We start from the raw sequence: 23,767 nt of genomic DNA, 5'->3' as shown, positions 1-23,767 counted from the left end.
CATAATATGTAATTAATTTTGTTTTTCTTATGATAAGAATAGATAAGATAAAATATTTTGTTAATATAGTCAGCCAAGAGCTGCAAGGAATGTAAAGTTATCAATGTCCTTTCACCATCGTTCCTGTCAGCATGTGTTGGGTGTTTTTGTTTGCACATTCAGGGCAAAAAGTCCTGTATTTGTGTCCTCAATTTAAAAAAAAAAAAAAAAAAAAACACCATTCAAGCAACACATTTCCACATGTTTTTGAGATTGCAGGGTGAAAGCTGCCACTGGCTACTCATGTGGACTGAATGGGTGGCAACATGGGGGAAATGAAATGCCACTATTTTGAGGGTAATAGCAACATTGGGGGGAAAAAAGAACAATGAACTAATTAATTTTTTGAACGGTGAACTTAGTTCCAAATTTTTCATTATGAACTCAACTAGTTCATATTTGGAACGGTGAACTGAACTTTGAACTAGTTTGTGTAGGAAATGCACTCCAAAGTGCTAATTAACATTACTTGGTTACAAATAATGGTGACACGTTACATTCAGTTTCACTGTTTGCCATGATAAGTGGGGGAGTTTATTGGGGTGTATTCATGTTGAGCACTGTACCAAAAAATATAAAAAGTAAAACCAGAGAAAGATTATTTCATCCTTTTCCACGAGCTATATAGGCTACTGTATATTTGTTGATAGTCTACTAATTAATACAGCTGCCTCACAGTGATCTTAAGCAGAATAATCGATATGTCAGTGAAAAGCTTTCATAGGCCCCTGCATTTTTGTGTGCACACTGCATGTGCTTTTTTGCAATTACATCACGGCTGGAATGATATCACATTTTGCTCATCCTGACACCGCATGATTCTCAGCGGGTGTTTTGGTTCTGTTGATGTGACTCAGGGATTAAGATGACAGTGAAAAGGCCTCTGTAGGAGCCCTGGCATACATAAGAAGTAATGCGTTTCTGTCTTGTATGTCTGCGTCTTGTCTATTCAAACCCATTTATTTTATGTTTTTGCTATGAGGATAAAGTGGATGAGATATTCATAGTATTCCCCCCCCCCCAAGAACTAAGACAAGTGATCACAACTGTGTTAGCATATACTTTATGTACTGTATGTCGTATGTCATTTCTACATATTGTGTGTGATTCAATGGAGTGTACCTGACCCCAAGATCCAATTAGCCACTGAGCACAAGGTTGAGTATTACAAGGCCGAGTGTTGCTGGGCTGAAGGTCAGTGTCACAAAAATTCTCCTCTGGGCAGGAGACAAGACGTTGCTGTCCTCCACCGCCACAAACCTCTGAACACTGAGCACAACATACACAAAAACAACAGCCATCTACAGGTAAGTGAGTGGACACAGTACAAGGGGAAATGTGAGAAGGGTGCAACCTTTATACAATCTAGAGTAAAAAGAATGGGTGGCCTTCAGAAAAATCCTGAATGAGGTTCTATCAGAGCCCTTTTCATTAGGTTGGTGAAAAGCAAATCCTCAACTTTCATCCCACTATCTTCTAAATAAAATGGTGAAAGAAAAAACATGTATTCAGCTTTGGAGCATGCAGTTAATAGGATACAAAATGTCAGGGAGACTTAAAGTGATGTGATGGATGGCGTGCTGTCAGAAACACTGTATTTTATAAACCTCCCCTTAAGGCAGCCAGGAGAGTAGGTGGTGGAACAGATAGCTCAATTTAAGTGCTATGTTCGGCACCTGTCCCCAGGAAGAAGTGTACCAGTCCAGACATGGCTGAAGGTTACAGGACATTTGGCTTTGTGGCCTGGAGGACGTTGCCCGACAGTGGAAAGGTCGTAGAGGTCTTTGATCCCGCATGTCGAAACACTGGACTTCTCTGGATTTTCTACCACCTCCACAATTCCTGGAGCACTGCAAAAAGACATGCAGTTATATGTATTCAAGGGTATCTTTAACAAACCTTTAACACAGATCTAGAAAAAGTACGGCCCAGGGGCACTTCAGGTCCGGCTACGGTCTTTGACTGGCCTTCACAGTCAAAGTAAAATGTAAACTATTCGCTGCTTTAATTTTGATATGCATGTGTGTGGGCGGTACCAGCATGCAAGAGCAACTACTTATTTTCTACTATTAAGTGACTTTTCTGAACCCTCTACTGACTTTTATTTATTTTTTTCTTTAAGTGACTAGCGACAAGGCCAAAAGTGGTCCTCATGTTGGCAAAATTCCTGTATAATGGAGGGAAGAGGACCAAGGGGATTTACCCTAATAATCATTTTGGGAGTTCAACTAGAAATGGCTAATATGAGTTAGTGGTTAGTGCTCATAAGGTCAGCACACTTTAAACATGTACAAAAAACTCTTGATGGTGTAGAAACATTTTTTTTTCAATGTAGATTAAATCGTGAGGTAACGTTCATGTAATCATAACACATTTACCATAAAAACACAAGTAAAACCATATTCAAACAATATAATTTAACACTTAAAAATACATTAATATGGAACACAATTGAGGCCCTCAAAAGCTGTTCCAGTTTCTCACATGGCCCCTTTGAAAAATTAATTGCCTACCCCTGCTTTAAGGCAATCCACAAACTAATAACAGAGAGAGGCCAATATGGACCCTTGTGGTAAACTGACTAATCAATCAAGATTTCCGGGCCCGAAGCCATCAAGTTGCTAAATGTGTTGAAAGACAACAGAACACAAATTAACAGAATTTGGAATGTCAACAGTGCACGTTTAAAATCCCAAAGGTAGACAACAAAATACCAAATGTAGACAAAAAAAAAAAAAAAAAGGTAAAATAGGTAAGAATGGTCTAATAAAAGAAGGCCCATCTTACCTTTGTCCATTCCCCAATCCTCCACATGGAGCAGGGGCGCATGTAACAACGTTGGGCAGGTGTGGGCCTTTTGGCTGGGTCGCAATCTGACTCGGAGCCAGTACTGCAGGCCAAAGTCCTCCAGATGGCACCCAGACCACAGCTTGTGGAGCACTGTCCAGAAATACGACAACACATTACAATAAACAAAAGGCTGTTCACCAGACTAGCACGTGACATTGGCATGCATGAGAAACTTCATTTCATTTTTGGTATCAAGCTTAGTCTTTAAAAATCTGTGTGTTTGTTAGCATGTTATGTGGATCATTCATAATAAATGATTATACAGGACAAGGTATATCTGCTTTCACTTAAATGTCTACAGTGACCAAAAAGGAAATGGAAAAAAAATCAGTGAGACACAGCCGAGCTTTGTTCCTCTGCTAGAGTGCAAGAACACAGCGGAATTGATTGAAGACTTACGGAGCTCCAGTTGCCAGTGACCCAAAAGGCTGCGACTTGTGTGGCGGCTGGCGTCCGTTCTGTTGTCTGAAGAAGCAGCCAAAGATGTGGATGCTGGGTTGGTGAGACCTTCATCGTTGTTTTTTCTGTGGTCATATGTTGAGGAGTTACTGCTGTGTTCAGCAATTGGGTCGTGTATGAAGAGCCAGGATGGCTCGCAATACCAGATCTCAAGATTGGGGGTATTTGATCATAGTCATAGTCATTAAATGGAAATGGTGATTGGTGCAAAGAGAAATCTGCTCCAGTCCTTTCAGTAGAAGCTGTGGTTAGAGTCTGTTCTGTTGTCACTGGCTGGAAATCATGTGTGGGAGGCTGAGTGTATCCGTCCTGGTTTTTAGGTGGCTGGAATTGTGTTCCAGCAGACAATATGGTGTCATCAGGGGCATTTTGATTACCTGACATGAGCAGATGTGAGGAAAGTCGAGGAGTGCAACTCTCAGAGGGAGGCAATGAGGTTGTACTGAGGCCACTGTCAGACACTCTGGAATCATCGTTAATGGTAACCAAGTCTGTATTGAGATGAGTCGTATGGAGATGTTCCAATTTATGGTCAGGTGAAAATACTGTTGATCCACTGGTATTTTGAGTAAGATATAATTCTGACTTTATTTGATCTCCTACAGTTTCTGGCGCTGCGGTAAAAGTAGAGAATTGTGGCGTGATGGAAGTTTGGTGCAATTGTAAGTCGTCTTCTTGGAGACTCACTGTCAGTGTGACAATGTGACTGTTCTCACCTTGAATTCCGGGCTTTGGAACAGCATGTGATGGAGTGACAGTGAATTCCTTAGTTTGATTTTCCACCCCTGCAGAATTGTGGTTATTTTCAGCCTCTTCTCTATTTTGCCCCACTTTGCTACTCTTTGCAGGCTCCCCTGTGGTGTCATCCATAGGGGAGCTTGTGTTATTGTTTTTAGACCACAGGAGATCATCATTTCCTTCTTTTCGGGATGAATGCTCTGATGGTGACCGAGTGGTGGACACAGGCAGAAGGTAATCCTCAGCAAGGTAGTCATCAACATTTCCAGAATGCTTTTGAGCAGGTTCTCCTTTTTCAGGGTTTCCTATGTCCTTCAGCTTGTCTTTAATAATGCTCTGTGGTTCTGCAGGTTTCGAAGAATGAGTGGTGTCCTTCATACTGCCCGTTGGCTCTTCCTCTTGCAGAAAATCAATTTCCTGACTGTTCCCTGAATCTATTCCACCACTCTCATTTGATAAGTCTTCATGAAAATTGATGAAGTTGTAGTCATAGTAAAAGTCATCCACTTCAGGAGCATGTTCTTCACTTTCTATCTTATTGTGATAATGAAAGTCTTCAAAAATGTTATTCAAGTCATTTGGATCATTATTTTTGGATTGGACTTTGGTGGTACTGTATTTTGGAGCTGGTTTGGCCACAGGTATGGAGTTAATTTCATTAAACACTTCTTTGCTTGCCCATCCACTTCCAGACCAGTCAATATCACCAAAATTGTCCACAACTTGTGGACAGTCCTGGATTGAACAAGCACTAATAGTAAGGGGCTTCTTTTGCAGGTCGCAGTCCACGCCGGTGTTTCTGGAGCAGGTAATGTTACGCCGATGTACTCCTCTTCCACACGTTACTGAACACTGCATGGAAGAACAATGACAGAATACATTACTTCAATCTCTGACCGTGAGAGCTACTTTAACAAAGTGAAAGCAGACGACAGCTACTTGTGTTTTACTTCTATGACATTTACTTATATTATATGTGCATAACCGATCTTCTCTCAAACACTCACTATAATCTAGTTTTTGTGCTATTCAGGGTCAGTAAAATGTCATAGAAACCCCAGGAGCCTTAACACATATTATACTATGGATGCATGTTTGGTGAATATTAAATTCTACACATAAAAAAATCCCAGGTGTAAAATTTACACAATGCTGTTTTTCACTTTTCCACATTAAATTGAAAATGCTACGATTGTTACTATTGAAACTGAAAAAAAAATCCTGGCTAGTCATGAATTTCATGTGAGAAAAATCTATCATATTATTCATGTCTGTGCAAGATGGAAGCTTTCGTCTTTCAAATAGCATGGCGGGAAATATGTTGTGATTTGATTAAACTAGGTACAACGTTTCCATTTCTTAAATTAGAACTAGGGCTTTAGTCAAGATGGAGGCCATTTTGATCAGCTCCAAAAACCAGACCTTTTTGGCACAAAACCTTCAGACAAAACCTTTTTTTGAGGGCTTTGTTTTTCAGACCTCGATTTGACTTGTGAACAAATAAATACTTGTTCAATTGTGTTACATGTATCTTGATTTATATCATAAAAATCCAACATTTTATGTATGCTGAATCCATTGTAAATGTTATTAAAATTAAAATAAAATAGGACCAGGGTCAACTTTCAAGTGTTGTGAGTTGGATTTATAAAAACCAAAATCTGAGGTGTGTCAGGAATCTTCCAGGACTGGTGTCTCAAAAGCTATATTTCAAACTACGAGTTTTCCCTTCAATGTGGGCCAGACAATCAACCAGCATGTCTACAGAGAGAGATCCTGTGGCATTTGCTTTGTTGAAGTTGAGGGTGTCATCAAGGGACCTGTTTTGAACATACGGATGGCATCAAGATGGCCGTGACCACGGAGCTGTGGGGGATTACAAAAGAATCATTCCAGGAGTACATGAAGGCTTTAAATTCTAGGGGGATTATTTTAAATTGGAAAATTTGGAGTTTGTAGTTTGGATTTGAAATATATCTTTTTGTGATACCAGTCCTGGGACCTTTCTGACACCTCTCCTGTGTGTGAGGAGAAAACAGATGGATGTTATGAATAAAAAGAGACCATTCTGTAGTCCTCCATGCTATAAGTTTAACACATACATGAATGCCTTATTTTTCTGTACGCTATCAACTATAGCAAAACCTTAACCTCGAAACTAAATGATAAAAAGCTAAAATGAGACAGTCTATGCTAGTCTAATACCAGCATTAAATTTTGCAGGTACAAACTATATGAAATAAGGAAGCACAGAATATGACTAGTACTCATGTCTGTTTTACACTAACAGTCATATTCCAAGCCACACTCACCTTTGACCAACTGTCAGTGGTCCAATCTGCCGGACATGGGATGTCTGTGTTGCAGGACAATACTGACTCAGGTTTTGGGATGTGTTTACATTGACTGGGCTGTAGGGCTTTCTGATCATCCACGCTGATGGCTTGTACACACAGCACGGTCCTTTTAGCCATGCCAGTGCTGCCACAGCTTGCTGAGCATTTCTGCCACTCACCCACCCACCATCTGCGTTCAGAGACATATTTAGTTGAATTGTGGAATTAATGGTTATGGACATTATTCAATTTCACAATGGACCCAAAGACAATGACTAATGTATTTGACATTTTGCAGCAAATACTGTATAGTCAATGAATAGGACTTTACTGTCCGCATGAAACACATTGGATCTGCGTTCTGAGTTTCTGGCCAATTGTGCAGTCAGGAATGCTTAAAAAATGTCTCACAAATTTGACTGTGTGGTGGTGAAAAGCCACATGACATAAAAACATTCATCATTACTATGACATGTAAGATGGGGGTTGTGTTTGCTAACAAATTAAGAACTACAAATGCATGGCTGTAATCACGATTAGGGATGGAAATTCATCAGATTTTTCTGACTACGATTCCATTTTCGATACTACTTAACGATTCAATTCTTTATCGATTCTCATATTTGTAGTTTGCAGGAGAAAAAACGTCCAGGGGTCTTAAAATAGACAACAACAACAAAAAAAGAATAAAATGAATAAAATAAAATACAATTTTAAAATGCCCGCTGGATATTATATCTATCTAAAACATTATAATCAAAGAAAAACAATTAATGTGCCACGGTGTGGGTTGTGTATGCTAGTTCCTGCATTGTAAACGCACCCTGAATGAACCCTGTGTATCTTGCAGGGAGCATGTGACGTACGGTATGTTCTTCTGCCCTCCCTAAGCATGCTTTAAGCTGTTTAATGACGCCACCATTGGAGTTTACTGTAAGACTAAATGCACAACAAAAATAATTACACAAATTGTACAGAATATTTAAATACAAGACACACATCATTTTAGAGATCACCAGCTTAATGCTAACACTCATGGAAAACCCTATAGATCCTTTCCCTTCTGCTTGGTTTCCGGCTGCCATTACTGAGGCGACAATGAGGGCAAGCTTCTAGCAAACAGCATTAACATTCATATACACATTCTGATTAGAACTCATCTCAGTGTTAAGGTTAATGTTGGATCTAAAGTTTATATTGACACACTAGAAACTGTTGAAAGGACACATCTGGAAAAACTCAAGTTAGTCCGAGTGAAAGCTTGTACAGTAAGCAGGGTACAGTACCCTTCGCTTGTTGTTGACATTCACGGTCAATCGGCTTAAGCAATTATTTACAACTGCACAATGTCATAGAAGATTGGGGCCACGTCACTGACCCACACACTCTGAAACGGTGGAAGCCGAAAACAATCCAATTGTGGAATAATAGACTGTGAACGGTAGTTTAGGTGAGAGCTGGAAAGTATTTTTGTCACGTTTGGGGTTTGGTCGAAGGCGAGGAAGGCAAGGCAAAAACATGGAGGACCCAAGTGCAGGGAAGCAGGGAGGCAACGCAGTAGTGCAGGAGTATATAAAAAATTATATTTAATTCCAAAAAACTAAGGAAAACAAGGATCATGAAAAAGTCCAAAATCTAAACACAAAGTAATGAAGAAACACTTGAGTAAACCCAAAACAAGACATGACTGATGAAATAACTGAGCGACAACTGGCAACTATGACATGGCACAGACAGTGACAATGACACCTGACAATGACATACTGCAAAGACATGTGGTAACGACAATGAACCGACAAGAACTGAAAGAAACCAGGGAACTAAATACAAACAAATTGACGAGACAACGAGGAACACCTGGACAAGACACGAGTGGCTGGAGAGAGCTGATTGGTCGACACAAGGTAGACGAGAACAGGTGGACACAACAACCAAATGAGCACACGACGAACATGGAACACAGGAAAATATGGAACAAAACTAAACACAACCCAAACCAAAACACAGACCATGACAATTTTTGGACACATTGTTTGGTTCAGACAATCGGGGTCCGTTTTATCGAGGTTCCACAGTGTGTGTGTGTGTGCGTGTGTGTGTGCGTGTGTATATACAGTATATATATGATACGATTAGTCGACTAATAAAAAATAATCGGTGACTCATCGAATACCAAAATAATCGTTTGTGGCAGCCCTAGTTGCAGGTAATGTTTCAAGGGCGAACTCACATGGCTGGACAAGGCTCATTGTTACAGGTGGTTTGGTTGTCATCAGGTCGGGTTAAAGGGTCACAAAATGACTCATCCACTATCCCGTTGGTTCTTTCTACACAGTGAAAAATCTGCCTCTGAACACCTGGAATGACAATGAAATGAGAAGTTTTCATGCATGGAGGCATTCCTCCACATGCACACACATAGATGTTAATTCCTTTATTTCTCATCTGTTCTTGAATTTCTTTGGATCTTAGCACTTTGTTGCAGTTTTTTGAGATCTTTTGGCTGACTTCATTTTGTCAGACGTTCTTTTTAAGTGATTTCTTGATTGAACAGATCTGGAGGTAATCAGGCTTGGGTGTGGTCAGTGCAAATAAACTTAACTTTCCCCAAAATGTGATTAGTCACAGTTAATTCACGATTTAACAAGGACAATTTATTTTTAGGTAGCTTTGAATTGTTTTTTTCCCCATCAATCCTACAACACTTACGTCAGGTGATTTTCACCCACACGATTCTTGTCATGTGATTTTCATTGTGTTACTGCTGTCTGAGTTGCATGGGTCCTTGGGTAGCTTCAAAATGTTCACTGATCCATTTTCTGAGCCGCTTCTCCGCACCAGGGTAGCGGGCGTGCTGGAGCCTATCCCAGCTATCATCGGGCAGGAGGTGGGGTACACCCTGAAATGGTTGCCAGCCAATCGTAGGGCACATACAAACAAACAACCATTCGCACTCACAGTCATGCCTACGGGCAATTTAGAGTCTCCAATTAATGCATGTTTTTGGGATGTGGGAGGAAACCGGAGTGCCCGGGGAAATCCCACGCAGGCACGGGGAGAACATGCAAACTCCACACAGGCGGGGCCGGGAATTGAACCCCGGTCCTCAGAACTGTGAGGCTGACGCTCTAACCAGTCGCCCACCGTGCTGCCTCATTTCATAGTGATGTTGTTTATTTGTACTGTGGGTGTAGGTGGTGTTCTGACGGTGAGACCCTGGCTGTTTTCTGGTATGCTGTTTGCAAGTGCACATCAGTTGCTTTTGCTCAATGAAAGCGCCCCTTCTTCACCTAGCTTAGAGTGCTCCCGACCTTTCCTTTTATGACTGCACGTCGCTACAATACGTATGTGGCCATGACACTCCCAGGCACTTTCTACCAACAATGAGCTACCTTTAGTTCCTCTTCCAAAGACACAGTTCTTCAAACAACGAAGGGGCCCTACTTCCTTGACATTCCTAACCTCTCACTTGGTTTAATAGCAAACTACTTAAACCACGTCTCCACAAAAAGGCGCACATTTACTATACAAACAGCAATGATTTACATTTCATGATGACAATAGACAACCAAGTCATGTACCATTTTCTGCACGGGGAGGGGTGACTCGTTGCTGCCCCCCACCCTCCCTCTCCCAAGAAATGCCGCCATGTAAAGCCGTACAATATCGCACATATCAGGAAGTGCCACTGCTTGCTAGCAGTGACAGATGACAACAGGCAGCTTGCAACGACTCACTTGTCCCAGAGCTCGGGCTCTATCCCCGGAGATCATGGAAAATGAAGCTGGACTGGCCATTGGCCCAGCAGTATAAGGGGCAGGATGAGGGTTGGCTCACTTGCATAACAGAAATGTTATTAAAAACACATTGGAACTGTTTTAAATTGAAAAATAGACATATGTTTCCTTTGACTTATAACTCAACAAACAAGAATCTTGTTCCCCTACCTGCTCCACAGGTGGCACTGCATTCAGTCCATGAACCACACTTCCAGAAAACGGAAGCAGGGGTGTTATTGTCCTCAGAAACATTTTGACTGATTGTGTATTCATAGCGAACTCCTGGATTGGTTTCTTGAAAGAGGAGCTGCAAAAATAAGTAAATCCAACACAGTTTCGAGTGAGACAAAATAAAATAAAATCGATTAAAAGTGCTATTGTGTTATTTGTAACTTTTTTTTTTTTTAACCTTGTCTTATTTTATCTTATTTCTTTTTGTATTTATATTTCAGTCTTGAGACTTACTGGGCTAATCTGGGACCTTGGGTATCAAATTCCATGCCAAAGCATGTGTAAATGTGTGTTAGTATGATACTTAAAGTCCTTGTATACTTAAATATGTCTGCAGAAATATGACTGAAATGAAATATTAAATGCAAAATATTAAATGCAAAATGAAACAATATTTTACTTTGAAAATAAGTAATAAAATTTAAAAAAGTAAAATAAGTGATATAAATAAAATACGAAATCAAACTAAACAAAACCTGCCTTTATTATATGTAACTCTGATAACATTATTACGTTATATGAAACCCCTCCTGAAACCAACTGGATGGATTTCAGGACATTTGAAACGATTGCTTTGTTGCATGAGGAACGCTGTTAGGTGTTAAACAGATATAGATAGATAGATAGATAGATAGATAGATAGATAGATAGATAGATAGATAGATAGATAGATAGATAGACAGACAGACAGACAGACAGACAGATAAATAGGTAGGGAGGTAGGTAGATTAGAGTATTTTATTCATTCCAGTAGGGAAATTACATTTACTAGCTTTATAACAAAGTTTTTACAACCTTTCCACATGAGCCAAACACTCAGTGGTTATTGTATACCCTTTAAAAGCGCCGAAAATACTCTCGCATATGGTGACGTCATACAGTTTATGCGGAAGAGGACTCAGCGATCTGTGCGTGACTGACACATTGAACGTTAGCGGTATTCCCTTATTAAAAAACAGAAGAAGATGGTGAATAATCGCTGGCAACGTAAATTAGCAATGCATTCAATTAATTGATTTTTACAATGATTAAGAGGTTTGGATGCCCACTGTTGAAATAAATCTGTCATCCACCACACATGTCCAAGGAGCTCGTGTGCCTGTCTGCCCGCATGTACACTGATCGGATTCACCAAAATCACATTAGATACCCGCGCCACAACTTAGACGTGGTATGACCAGGCCTAAGTTTAGACTGTGGACCGAGATCTCACCACGCCAAGCACATCTCCAAGGGAACAACCTCACTTTCGCTGATACAAGACAGCTTGGCGCAGACCGGTCTGCCAAATAGGCAAATGCCCTATGACCCTTGTGCTGGCACGAAAATCAAGATGCGCACCATTTGCGCTCTGGTGCACGTTGAACAGTCTACGAATATAGAGCCCTTTTTGCTAAAATAAGGTGGTAAGATGAGTAACTTCAAATGTTTTATCCCCTTCCAACTGCTTCCTCTGTCTCAGTCTTCTTTTGGGTCCCGTCCAATACTGTTTGGTACAAACCGTGCCACACAATCAACCACAACGCCCTTGTACTTACAGAATACCTGTTATATTATCGAGAAATATGCAGGTAACCTAAAATTCTCACTTTAATTGGAAAGATATATATTTTTGTGATTAAATGTATTCATAATTATAACAGTAGTACAAATTAGTGCATCTAAAATGTTTGTAATAAAAAATTGTTTCTGTTGATAGTAACCTGTATTATGTCTTTTTGGTCATAATTAAAAAAACAATTTTAGATGGATTTTACTCTGAATGTGAGATATTTCCCCGGGTGTAGTTTGTCATCAAAGCTTATAAAACAAACAAACAAACAAAGAACAAGGTGCTGCGAACCATGGTGGTGAGAAATATTGCGCTTACAGTGTCACTAGCCCAAAGGCTTGCTCTTATTTCACCCTTTGCAACCCAGTGTAGGCTTGCATGTGGGTCACATCCAAATCTTTGCAACTGTCCCCATACACATGCCTGCCCCTCTAAATTTATTACCAGCAGTAAAAAAAAATGTCAACTCAAATGCTGACTTTATGACTGGCACAGTTCTGACAGCGTATCTGGAACCATTTTGATGACAGTAGCATCACTAAGTCTACCCTGGTGTTCAAGTCGGGTGACATACCACAATTACTTTTCATTTTTGGAAAGAAATGTTTGCTGGAGGTCAATAGACAACAGTGGGGTAAAAACCTGAGGGTATCATTCTCATCAGAGGAGGATGCCTTATAATCAGACAGCACCAAGAGAAATAGTTTACAAATGGTCAAGGAACGTGTCAACTATCAGTGGTTCATGCACTACTAGCGTTATGGCTATGTTAGGTTAGGGCCCAAAAGCTTTTTGAAGTTGAAGATGATAAAATCGTATGTTAAACTGACCTCAGTATCATTCAAAACAAATGTGTGTTAAATGTCGATACTGTATTTGTGATATGTCCCACACAGCTGAAACAGCCCAGGGGTCAAATTGACCACACAAAACAGCTGTGTTTACAACATGTGTACAGGACATTTAAAAACATAATGTGTTCATTTTATGCTTACCCAGTTGTACCCATTATTCATATTTAGAGATGTCAGCGACTGAATAGGGTCAAATTGACCCAAAGGATAATAGAAGGGTTAAATGGTAATTGCACAGTTTGGGTGCAAACACATCTTTAATGACAGGCATCACAAAAAAATCGAACATCGAATTTCATGCTCAATCTCACCTGAATCCACAGTGGTTCCATGGTGGGCCCAGGTGAAGTCAGGTTCTCCAGATGGCCTGTCCGTTCATAGGTAAATACGGCCCCAGCTGCCTTGTACTCGCCATTCCATTGTATAGTCCAGCCACCATTCAGATAATACTTATTGGGACTGTCACCTCTGAGCGCGAGGAAATTTCCAGCTTCAGCCATCTCTTCAATCCTGATGTCCCATGATCCCTCTGGGATCAGTCCAATGTCCACATAACCTTGATGACAATGCATCTCATCTAAGTGGCAATGCTTGAGGAATCACAGTTAATGCATACAAAGGGTTTGGGGCATAGTTTTGTTAAGTGTTTCATAAACACAAAACAAAAAGTTCAGAAATTTGTTGTAGATTATTTCTATGTTGTAACACTGCTTCTTGCATGTAAACCTTATACCGATGGGGAGCCAGTTCATTTCCCTTTTAAGTATTGTCCCTTTTCAAAGTAACAGACATTTGTGGGATGAGCAGCTTGTATGTTGGATCCATTTAAACTTAAATTCCCAAATCTTCACCATGCAATGATATGCCGCTTGCTGAGAGAGGTAACATAACACCTTTTTTTGAACGGAATGCGATGGTGTAGGACGGCATGATTGATTGTCATCGTTAAGACAATCCCGTACATCTACAGTCTGGGCTATAAAGGATAGACTGAAAAAGGCCAATACTGCATCTTGTTTTTTCCTTGCTACTGATGGGACTTTAATCATTCAAGCCACCAAAGAACACTTAACAAGAGTTTTTGTGTGTATGTGTGTGTCTCATGAGTGCTTTGCAGGGTTGACGTGTTGGAGTCGAGCAGCTGCACCTTGTCATGCTAATTACACCTGACTGCTCTTAAGATGCTGTGGGATTCCAACTCATCGCCAGACTATCAACGCTCGACGTCGAGTTCGTAGCCTACCCACCTTGCCTATCTTTTTGGTTCCTGAAGACCTAGTGAGTTACCTCTACCTAATTTTTGTTCTTTGTCCCCAGTGTGCCATCTGCCCTTGCTCCCTGCAAACCAGTGCTCACCTCTTGCGGCCCACCGACAACACAGACTCCTACCCTGCCAGACCGGTCCTCGTTGGAACCCTGCCAATTTATTTTTAGTCCTTGGAGTTCCTTTGTTCGGTTCCAAGCTGCAATAAACCGTTATTCACAAACTCACCTCCCTGTCGTCTCTGCATCTGGGTCCAACTTGGAACCTAAATCCTGACAGCATAGTCTGGCCCGTCATGGACCAAGCGGAGACGGATCCCCTTCGCCAAACAGTTACCGGACAGAGGATGCTTTTGGAGCAACACGACCAAGCCCTCACCCTGCCGATTCAAAAGGTACGTGACTTCTCATAAGCTCTCACATCCCTCCAAAATAAATTTGCCTCACTCCAACCTTGCGCCCAGCCGCCTGCTGCAGCATCCACCGCTCCCACTGCCCCCCTCACCCACGAAAAGCGTGAACCATATGTACCCGCACCAGCCCCTTACGATGGCAATCTCGGGTCTTGTCGCACCTTTTTGGTCCAGTGTTCACTTGTGTTTGAACAGCAACCGCAGTCGTACTCCACCGACAACGCTAAAATTGCCTACCTCATCGGCTGTCTCCGGGGTACAGCGCTCTCGTGGGCCACAACGGAATGGGAGAAACGGTCAGCCGTTTGTGCGTCATACTTTTCTTTTTCCATGGAGATGAATTTTTTACCACCCGGTGCGCGGGAGGGAGGCCGCTAAACGGCTGATGTCACGCCGACAGGGCTGTCGCAGTGTGGCTGAATTTGCTATCACTTTTCGGACTCTCGCTGCCGAGAGTAACCTTAGTGATGAGGCGCTACAAGAAGTGTTTCGGCGGGCCCTGAAGGAGTCTCTTAAAGACGAGTTGGCCTCCAGGTATGAGCCAAGCTCCCTAGATCAGCTGATTGATTTTTCTATCAGACTGGATTGTCGTCTCCGTGAGCGGCAGGGGAACGCATCTTGAGGTCACAGACTCCGCCTACCCCGCTTCCTTCTCCACAGCACTCCACTCTCAAATCCTCCTTTGAGCCGCAGACTTCGTCACCAGCCCCGCTTCCCGAGATTGGTGGACCCATGCAACTTGGCCAAACAAAACTCTCAGATTTGGAGAAAACACGCAGGAGAACTTTTAATCTGTGCTTGTATTGTGGAGAGGCGGGCCACTACATCGCAAACTGTCCCACACGTCCATCAAACTGGGAGACTCACCAATAAAGGAGGAGTTGGTGAGTCAGAATGCAAGTTCCTCCTCTTATGTCCGTTTTCAGATGGCTCCTACCATCTGCTGGAATCATCTGTCTCTGACCGTTTTAGCCCTAGTAGACTCTGGAGCTGACGAGAATCTCATTGACAAATGCCTAGTTAAACAGATAAAAATTCATCTACAGGCTCTGACCACTCTCAGGAATGCCACTGCCCTTGATGGGCGGCTGATCACCCATATCCAGCAAGAGACTGCTCCCTTTTCCCTCAAGGTATCAGGTAACCATCTTGAGTTTTCATGTTTTCCCTTGTCTTCAAGTTCCAATCCTGCTTGGCTTGCCTTGGCTGAGGCTCCATAACCCCAGCATCAACTGGACCGGATCCACAGAGGCAGTTCATAGTTGAGGTCGATGCATCAGAGGCGGGGGTTGGTGCCGTGCTGTCTCAGCGAACCCAGACTGATGGTAAGGTCTACCCTTGTGCCTTCTTTTCTCGCAAGTTGTCTCAGGCAGCGAAAAATTATGGGATCGGAGACTGGGAACTCTTGGCAGTGAAGATGGCGGCATTTCCTGGAAGGCGCCGAACACCCATTCATCGTGTGGACCGACCACAAGAATTTGGAATACATTCGCTCTGCTAAGAGGCTGAGCTCCCGTCAAGCCAGGTGGGGATTGTTTTTTGACCAGTTCACCTTTACCTTGTCCTACCGCCCAGAGACCCAGAAGACCAAGGCGGATGCCCTGTTCGCCTCGGAGAGTGTCAAGAATGATCCAGATCCCATCTTGTGTCCCCGCTGCTTTCTGGGCTCAATCACATTAGAAATAGAAACACTGGTAAAGGAGGCCCATGAAGAACAAGCTGATCCTGGTGGGGGTCCCCGAAACTCCCTGGTTGTCCCTGATTCGGTCCGTCCCCAGGTGCTACAGTGGGCCCATTCATCGCGACTTACCTGTCACCCTGGAATCCGCAGAACATTGGCCTTCCTCTGTCAACGCTTCTGGTGGCCAACCGTCGGCGCATCCCTGCGCCCGCTTACACGGTTGGTCAGAAAGTGTGGCTCAGTACGAAGCATCTATCACTCAAGATTGAATCCAAACAACTGTCCCCCCGTTTCATTGGCCCCTATGAGATTGTGGCTGTGGTAAATCCATGTGCGGTACGCCCTAAGCTCCCTGCCTCTCTCCGCATTCACCCCACCTTCCATGTTTCCCTAATAAAACCGGTTTCTTCCAGTCCCAGGCCCACCGACCACACCCTCCCAGACCGGTCCTCGTTGGAACTCTGCCAATCCCGGATTTAGTCCTCGGAGTTCTTTTGTTCGCTTCCAAGCTGCAATAAACCGTTATTCACAAACTCACCTCCCTGTCTTCTCTGCATCTGGGTCCAACATTCAACCTGAATCCTGACAATTACCCTTAAAATACTGGCATTTCATTTTCCCATTGACACCCATTCATTCCACACTAGTAGACAGCTGCAGCTTTCAGCCTCAAAAACATGAGGAAAAACATGTTGCTTGTATGAAATAATAATTTTCCTAGTAATCAATGTTTACAATTATGTACTATATTACAAAAGAACCGCAGAAGAACACATTCACTCCAATATACGCAATGTCCCTGAACGCACGTGCCTGCCATGAATGGTGGCTGTGGCCGTACTGAATCGGTTCCCAAATAGAGCGTTTATCCGCCAACATATGAAGACCCATATATAGTGTGTTCAGACGGGTTTTGTCTTGGAATTCCCTAACAAAACCTGGCACTCTGGAATGAAAACGAACTTTTGTTCAAAACTGTTCTTTGACGCCAGAATGAGCGCGTTCTCAATCATATTCATCAGGCAGAAATTAACCAAGTTCACTTGACGTTTGCACAAAATATGAATTAGTACATGAACTATCGTTCATTGAACTCGTTCACATACAACAGTGGCCACATACAGTATATAGCTAGTAGTGCTGGTCTTCCCACAAATGCATACTCCGTAGAGATGGAGCATCATTTTAAAGGAGTGGTTCTTCTTAGGTACTGAACCCCGCAGTTACATATGTGCATCCACCTAACCCTTAATAATTGGGCTGACACAATTTGTGTCTTTTTCAAATTCTAAACATTGGTGTGTAATTGAAGAAGCACACAAAATGAACCACTCATCATCTAGACACATAATCAATGTGGTCAAAAAATAAAAACAATTTGCTTTTTGCTATTGCCTTACAGAGACAAGTTCAGAAATGTGCAGCTTCACCTTGGCATTGCCACTCTCATTTTATTCTCACAAAGTGTTCCTTTACTTCGTTTTTATGTCTACCACCTGCAAAAACATTGCTTGCAAAGTCGTAACGTTGCAAAGTGTTGTAACGAAAGGTATGCTGCTAATGATGGTCAAGCGGAGCGTGACGTAACAAATCATATGAGAATGGACACAATGTGTGTGTGTGTGTGTATACAGTATATATATATATATGATACGATTAGTCGACTAATCGCAAAAATAATCCTGACCCTGCGTTAACAACCACTATTTTAAAGGGAAACAAATTGAGTTTCCAACAGAATCACATACATTGGCTAGAATCACTCTAAAAACATAAAAACAATCTATCATGTCGTACATATGATTTGAGAAACACTTCTAGTCATAATATTGTTAACTATTACTGTGTAATTAAGTCGGTAATGAAATCACATACCAACATACATACAACAAACATACCAAGTCCTTCACTTTCCTCAAATGTTTTCCTCACAGTTGCACAGGTGGAGCCGTTACCAAGACACACTCCGCAGCGATCCTCCATGGCACTTGACTCAATCACATCGTCGCAGCCAACATTCTATGACACACATGCAACAACACATGACACAAAACATTATCTAAACCAATTGCAAAACAATGGCAAAATCTTTTTTAAAAATCTGGACAGCCTACTAAATGACTGGTTAAGTGGAAGTTTGGATGGATGTGTGAATGCAAGCTGGAAGAATAGACAGCTGTGTTTTTTATGGATGGATGAATTGATGGGTGGAACAATCGATGCATGTTTGTAAGTTTAATCACGGCTGAAGACGCATGCACACCTTTTCACAAAATTCTAATTAGGAATACTAAATGCCTCACTCATTTACATTTAAATAAATTAGAATATCCACCCATCCATCTTCTGTACCACTTATCCTCACTTGGGTCGCAGGCGTGCTGGAACCTATCCCAGCTATCTTTGGGTGAAAGGCAGAGTACACCCTCAACTGGTCACCAACAACTCACATGGCACATAAAAACAAACAACCATTCGCACTCACATTCAGACCTACGGGCAATTTGGAGTCCTCAATCAATATACCTTGCATGTTTTTGCAATGTGGGAGGAAACCGGAGTACCCGGAGAAAACCCGCGCAGGCACGGGGAGAACATGCAAACTCTACACAGGGGAGGCCGGATTCGAAGCTTGCAGATGACTATGGATGTGATTTCTCAGCTGGAAAATGCAATAGGGACATAAGCCTAAATCCTTGCACTGTTCCACTACAAATTTGAGAACAATAAATCATATCTGTAGTCATCTGAAGGCTTCCAAATTTATTTATATATTTATTTATTCAAAAACATGTGTTTCTCATGTCTTGGTATTCAGGCAATTCCATTTTACACCATGCAAGTTTTCCAGCTTTAAATAATATCGCTGCCTTTTATGGACGTTTTATTCACCATGTGCTATGATGTAATGCAATATTTAACTTGTTACTATATTACATTGTACAGTATGTATATGTATTTGCTTCCATTTTGCTTTTTTTTTTTTTTACTCTGCTGTCTGCAGCCAGGTTGGCATTGGAAATACCTCACCTGGATAAGGTTCAATGAATAAATAAAAAAATTCTGTACATGACTTCATGGACAGAATTTGTGAATTTAGAGTCTTCAATTAACCTACCATGCATGTTTTGGGATGTGGGAGGAAACCGGAGTGCCCGGACAAAACCCATGCAGGCACGGGGAGAACATGCAAAGTCCACATAGGCGGGGCCGGGGATTGAACCCCGGTCCTCAGAACTGTGAGGTAGGCGCTCTAACCAGCTACATCCGTAAGTGCAACTTGAAACTCTACAATGCAAAGCAAAAGCCATTTATCAACAACACCCAGAAACGCCGCCGGCTTCTCTGGGCCCGAGCTCATCTAAGATGGACTGATGCAAAGTGGAAAAGTGTCCTGTGGTCCGACGAGTCCACATTTCAAATTGTTTTTGGGAATTGTGGACATCGTGTCCTCCGGGTCAAAGAGGGAAAGAACCATCGGACTGTTGTGGACACAAAGTTCAAAAGCCAGCATCTGTGATGGTATGGGGCTGTGTTAGTGCCAATGGCATGGGTAATTTACACATCTGTGAAGGCACCATTAATGCTGAAAGGTACATACAGGTTTTGGAGAAACATATGCTGCAATCTAAGCAATGTCTTTTTCATGGACGCCCCTGCTTATTTCAGCAAGACAATGTCAAACCACATTCTGCATGTGTTATAATGCGTAATGTGTATTCTGCGTGGCTTCGTAGTAAAAGAGTGCGGGTACTAGACTGGCCTGCCTGTAGTCCAGACCTGTCTCCCATTGAAAATGTGTGGCATATTATGAAGAGTAAAACACGACAACGGAGACCCTGGACTGTTGAACAGCTGAAGCTGTACATCAAGCAAAAATGGGAAGGAATTCAACCTACAAAGCTTCAACAATTATTGAATGTTGTTAAAAGAAAAGGTGATGTAACACAGTGGTAAACATGACCTTGTCCCAGCTTTTTGGGAACGTGTTGCAGCCATAAAACTCTAAGTTAATGATTATTTGCTAAAAACAATAAAGATTATCAGTCTGAAAATTAAATATCTGGTCTTTGTAGTGTATTCAATTAAATATAGGTTGAACATGATTTGCAAATCATCGTCCTCCGTTTTTATTTGTTTAACACAATGTCCCAACTTCATTGGAATTGGGGTTGTAAATCAAGGATTTAAATCAAACAACCCTGGCTGCATGGTGGTTCAACGGTTGTTTGTCTATGTGTCCAATGATTGACTTGCGACGGGGTATCATGTTATGTGTTTTGATTGCCTGATTGGTAATGCCTTTCTCTCTCTGGCCTTAACGGTTGCCTCGGAGATTTGGGCGGAGCTACTGAGGCGAACCTGCTGGCAATTTGCTCGTGGGTATATTTAAGGGTGGCTCATTCTTGAGGAAGTTGCAGAAGTATTACTTTTACTGCTGTTTTGTTTATCTGCTATTCTCGAGTCTCCTAGCTTTGTTCCTGTCGTATTCTTTCTTGTTGTTTCCAGTGATACTAAAGGTGTGTGTGCAAGTGGTACTGTGATTTTGTGTTAGCATTTGGTAAATGTATATTTGGTTTTCCAGAAGTACTTATCATAGTTTTGTTTTTAAGTACTGCTATAATTTGGGGTTTCAACTTTTGTTCCAATAGATTTTTATTTATTTTTTTGCTGTTCTTGGTTTTTGTACTCAAGTCACTGATGGTGTAGTGGTACACTCACCTGACTTTGGTGCGGGCAGCGTGGGTTCAGTTTCCACTCAGTGACGGTGTGAATGTGAGTGCGAATGGTTGTCCGTGTCTATATGTGCCCTGCAACTGACTGGCGACCAGTTCAGGAAGTGGTCTGCCTTTTGCTCGAAGTCAGCTGGGATAGCCTCCAGCGCCCCACGACCCTGAACAGGATAACCGGTGTTGAGAGTGGCTGGATAGATGGTTTCTACACTCGCGTCTGAACTTTTGCTTTTTGTAGTGTTTTTTTTTTTCTTTTTTTAATACACTCCTGACACAGGGTGTGCTGGGTACATGTCCAAAGTGAGCTGCGACCCTACTGAAGACAAGGGCTATAGAAAATGGATGGATGGATGGCTGGATGGATGGATAACATTGTAGCTATGACAGAGAAATTGTGAAAGGATGAGTGTCTGATGTCACAAAATGTCATGAAATCTGGAGTCCATCCTATATGCAAAGAGTGTATCAGTAACTGGCATTTTGGCTCAGATAGTCAATTGGTTATCTTGAGAAGGAAAAAAAACATGGCCACAGCATTTTGAATAACATGCAGTGTAAAATGTCAACTGCATAACGCTTGTCTGCAGAGAGACTGTAGCATATTTCATATTTTACCAAGCACAAGAATACAGTGCAGTATATTCGGTATACCAATTGTTTACATCAAATTGACAGATGAACTCAACCTTTGTCTTTGAGTGTATATATGAAACAGACATACTGCTACCTTACAGATGCCATTGATGCACATGTCTCGGCTTTTGTTGCCTTCAAAACACGGAGTACCATCAGTGACGGCATCGCGCATCTTTTCTGAGAAATGTTCATTCAGTGGACGGCAGTGGAGTTCACAAGGACTGACTGAAGAACATGGGCACACACGTGTGAGACACGGCGTGACCGTACACGGTAAAGTACACCAACAAAACATCACATCTTGTCAACGTGAATGTAAATTGGCTTGCTCACCTCTGCTAATCACTGCAACCCACTTGTAGAATTTGCCCTTATAGAGTGCACTGTTGAAGTGACTGCACTGAATATCTCTAAATGTGGGAATGTTGTTTGGACACGGTGTTGTGTTACAGATGCGATACCGCTGTCTTTCTCCCAGGCAGTACTTCCCTCTGTTCCTGGGACTGAAGGACAGAGTTGTTAGTGTTAACACAGTTGATTGCTTAGGTCAAGTCAATCCATTTTCTGCACTGCTTATCCTCGAAAGGGTTGCGGGTGACCTGGAGCCAATCCCAGATGACTTTGGGCTGGGTACACCAGCCAATTACACACATGGACAAACAACCATTCATTCTCATATTTGCACCTATGGACAATTTAGTCTTCAGAGTACCCAAGCTACATGTTTTTGGAATGCGGGAAGAAGCAATTGGGATTTAATTTGTGTGTGTGTGCGCGTGCATTTTATTTATTGATTTTTTTTTTTTTTTTTTTAAATCAAAGTGTGCTCACGCTTGGTCACTTTAACCACAGTGGACTTGGGTGCGATCCACTAATTAACATCCATCCATTTTCTGAGCCACTTATCCTCACAAGGGTCGCGGGAGTGCTGGAGCCAATCGCAGCTATCTTCGGGCAGGAGGCGGGGTACACCCTGAACAGGTTGCCAGCCAATTGCAGGGCACACATAAACAAACAACCATTTGCACTCACATTCACACCTATGGGCAATTTCGAGTCTTTAATTAACCTACCATGCATGTTTTTGGGATGTGGGAGGAAACTGGAGTGCCCGGAGAAAATCCACGCAGGCACGGGGTGAACATGCAAACTCCACACCGGTCCTCAGAACTGTGAGGGAGACACTCTAACCAGTCGTCCACCGTGCTGCTCACTAATTAACAGTGATTCCAAATTTTCATATTTCTCGTACTGAATATTACCAAAACCGTGTTGTTGTTTTTTTTTTTAATCTTCGCAATATCGCTAAGATACGGCCATCCCATCCGCTTGTGACAGAGAGATCATAGTGCTCGCATTTGTTACGTCTCATTACTATTGTAACATGATGCTTTATGGTATTTCCATGTCTAGTATTAAAAGCCTACAGTTCGTACAAAATGCTGTAGCAAGACTTTGGACAAGGACGAGAAATCGATAAGAATTTAGCAATTCCGATTCCATTATTGAGGCTGATCTGATTCTCTTATCAATTCTTATTGGGTAAGGGAATGTAATTTGCCTGAACTACTTAATATCTTTAACCTTACTAAACTCAACTTTATTTATAGAGCAAAGAAAAAAAACATCTACAAACAAAGTGCTGTACATGATGCAAAAATCAAACAAAAACAGTTAAACCTGGGATAAAACTAAAACAAAAAATAAATAGCAAAGTTAAAAACAACACTCAAACAGTACAGTGAGTCTCATGCTGGACAATGAGGGGGGGTGCTTGCCTAATATTGAGAGGGAGGCATAGAGTGGGACTGGCAACGGAAAAAGCCCTATCCCCTCTGAGCATCTGCTTAGCCCTCGGTACCTCCAGGAGAGTCTGGTCAGATGACCTGATGCACCAGGCAGGAGCGTACGGGTGGAGCAGCTCAGAGAGGTCAGGTACGGCGAGATCATTTAAAGATTTCAAAACAACAACAAAAAATCATGTTAATTTGTTTTTTTAAATGCACAGGAAGCAAATGAAGGGAGGCCAGAATTGGAGTTAAGTGATCCCTACTACGTGCTCTAGTTAGGAGGCGAGCTGCAGCGTCTTTAGTCAACTGGAGACGTTTGAGGGAGGACTGGGTGACTCCAAAATATTGCACATTATATTAAGACAGCCGAGATCTAACAAAGGCATGGATTACTGTTTCAAAGTGCTGTTGTG

General features: G+C 42.0%; 1 protein-coding gene across 1 annotated transcript in view; it reads right to left on the bottom strand.

Annotated features, from left to right (window-relative positions):
* Positions 1 to 23,767, bottom strand: part of LOC133471241 (A disintegrin and metalloproteinase with thrombospondin motifs 7) — a 112,080-nt gene that overhangs the window by 11,217 nt on the left and 77,096 nt on the right. Inside the window, exons 12-22 of the mRNA XM_061760617.1 lie at positions 21,898 to 22,067; positions 21,656 to 21,789; positions 18,094 to 18,214; positions 13,150 to 13,394; positions 10,370 to 10,508; positions 8,653 to 8,779; positions 6,399 to 6,612; positions 3,289 to 4,938; positions 2,827 to 2,979; positions 1,716 to 1,889; positions 1,162 to 1,308 (exon numbers count right to left, since the gene is read on the bottom strand). Coding sequence (XP_061616601.1) covers positions 1,162 to 1,308; positions 1,716 to 1,889; positions 2,827 to 2,979; positions 3,289 to 4,938; positions 6,399 to 6,612; positions 8,653 to 8,779; positions 10,370 to 10,508; positions 13,150 to 13,394; positions 18,094 to 18,214; positions 21,656 to 21,789; positions 21,898 to 22,067 — 3,274 coding nt within the window. The remainder of the gene's footprint in view (positions 1 to 1,161; positions 1,309 to 1,715; positions 1,890 to 2,826; positions 2,980 to 3,288; positions 4,939 to 6,398; positions 6,613 to 8,652; positions 8,780 to 10,369; positions 10,509 to 13,149; positions 13,395 to 18,093; positions 18,215 to 21,655; positions 21,790 to 21,897; positions 22,068 to 23,767) is intronic.

The sequence above is a fragment of the Phyllopteryx taeniolatus genome, chromosome 2 (genome assembly GCF_024500385.1).
Source record: "Phyllopteryx taeniolatus isolate TA_2022b chromosome 2, UOR_Ptae_1.2, whole genome shotgun sequence".
NCBI classification, from domain to species: domain Eukaryota; kingdom Metazoa; phylum Chordata; class Actinopteri; order Syngnathiformes; family Syngnathidae; genus Phyllopteryx; species Phyllopteryx taeniolatus.
Note: the sequence above shows the minus strand (reverse complement) of the source record. Positions and strands in the feature narration are given on the sequence as shown.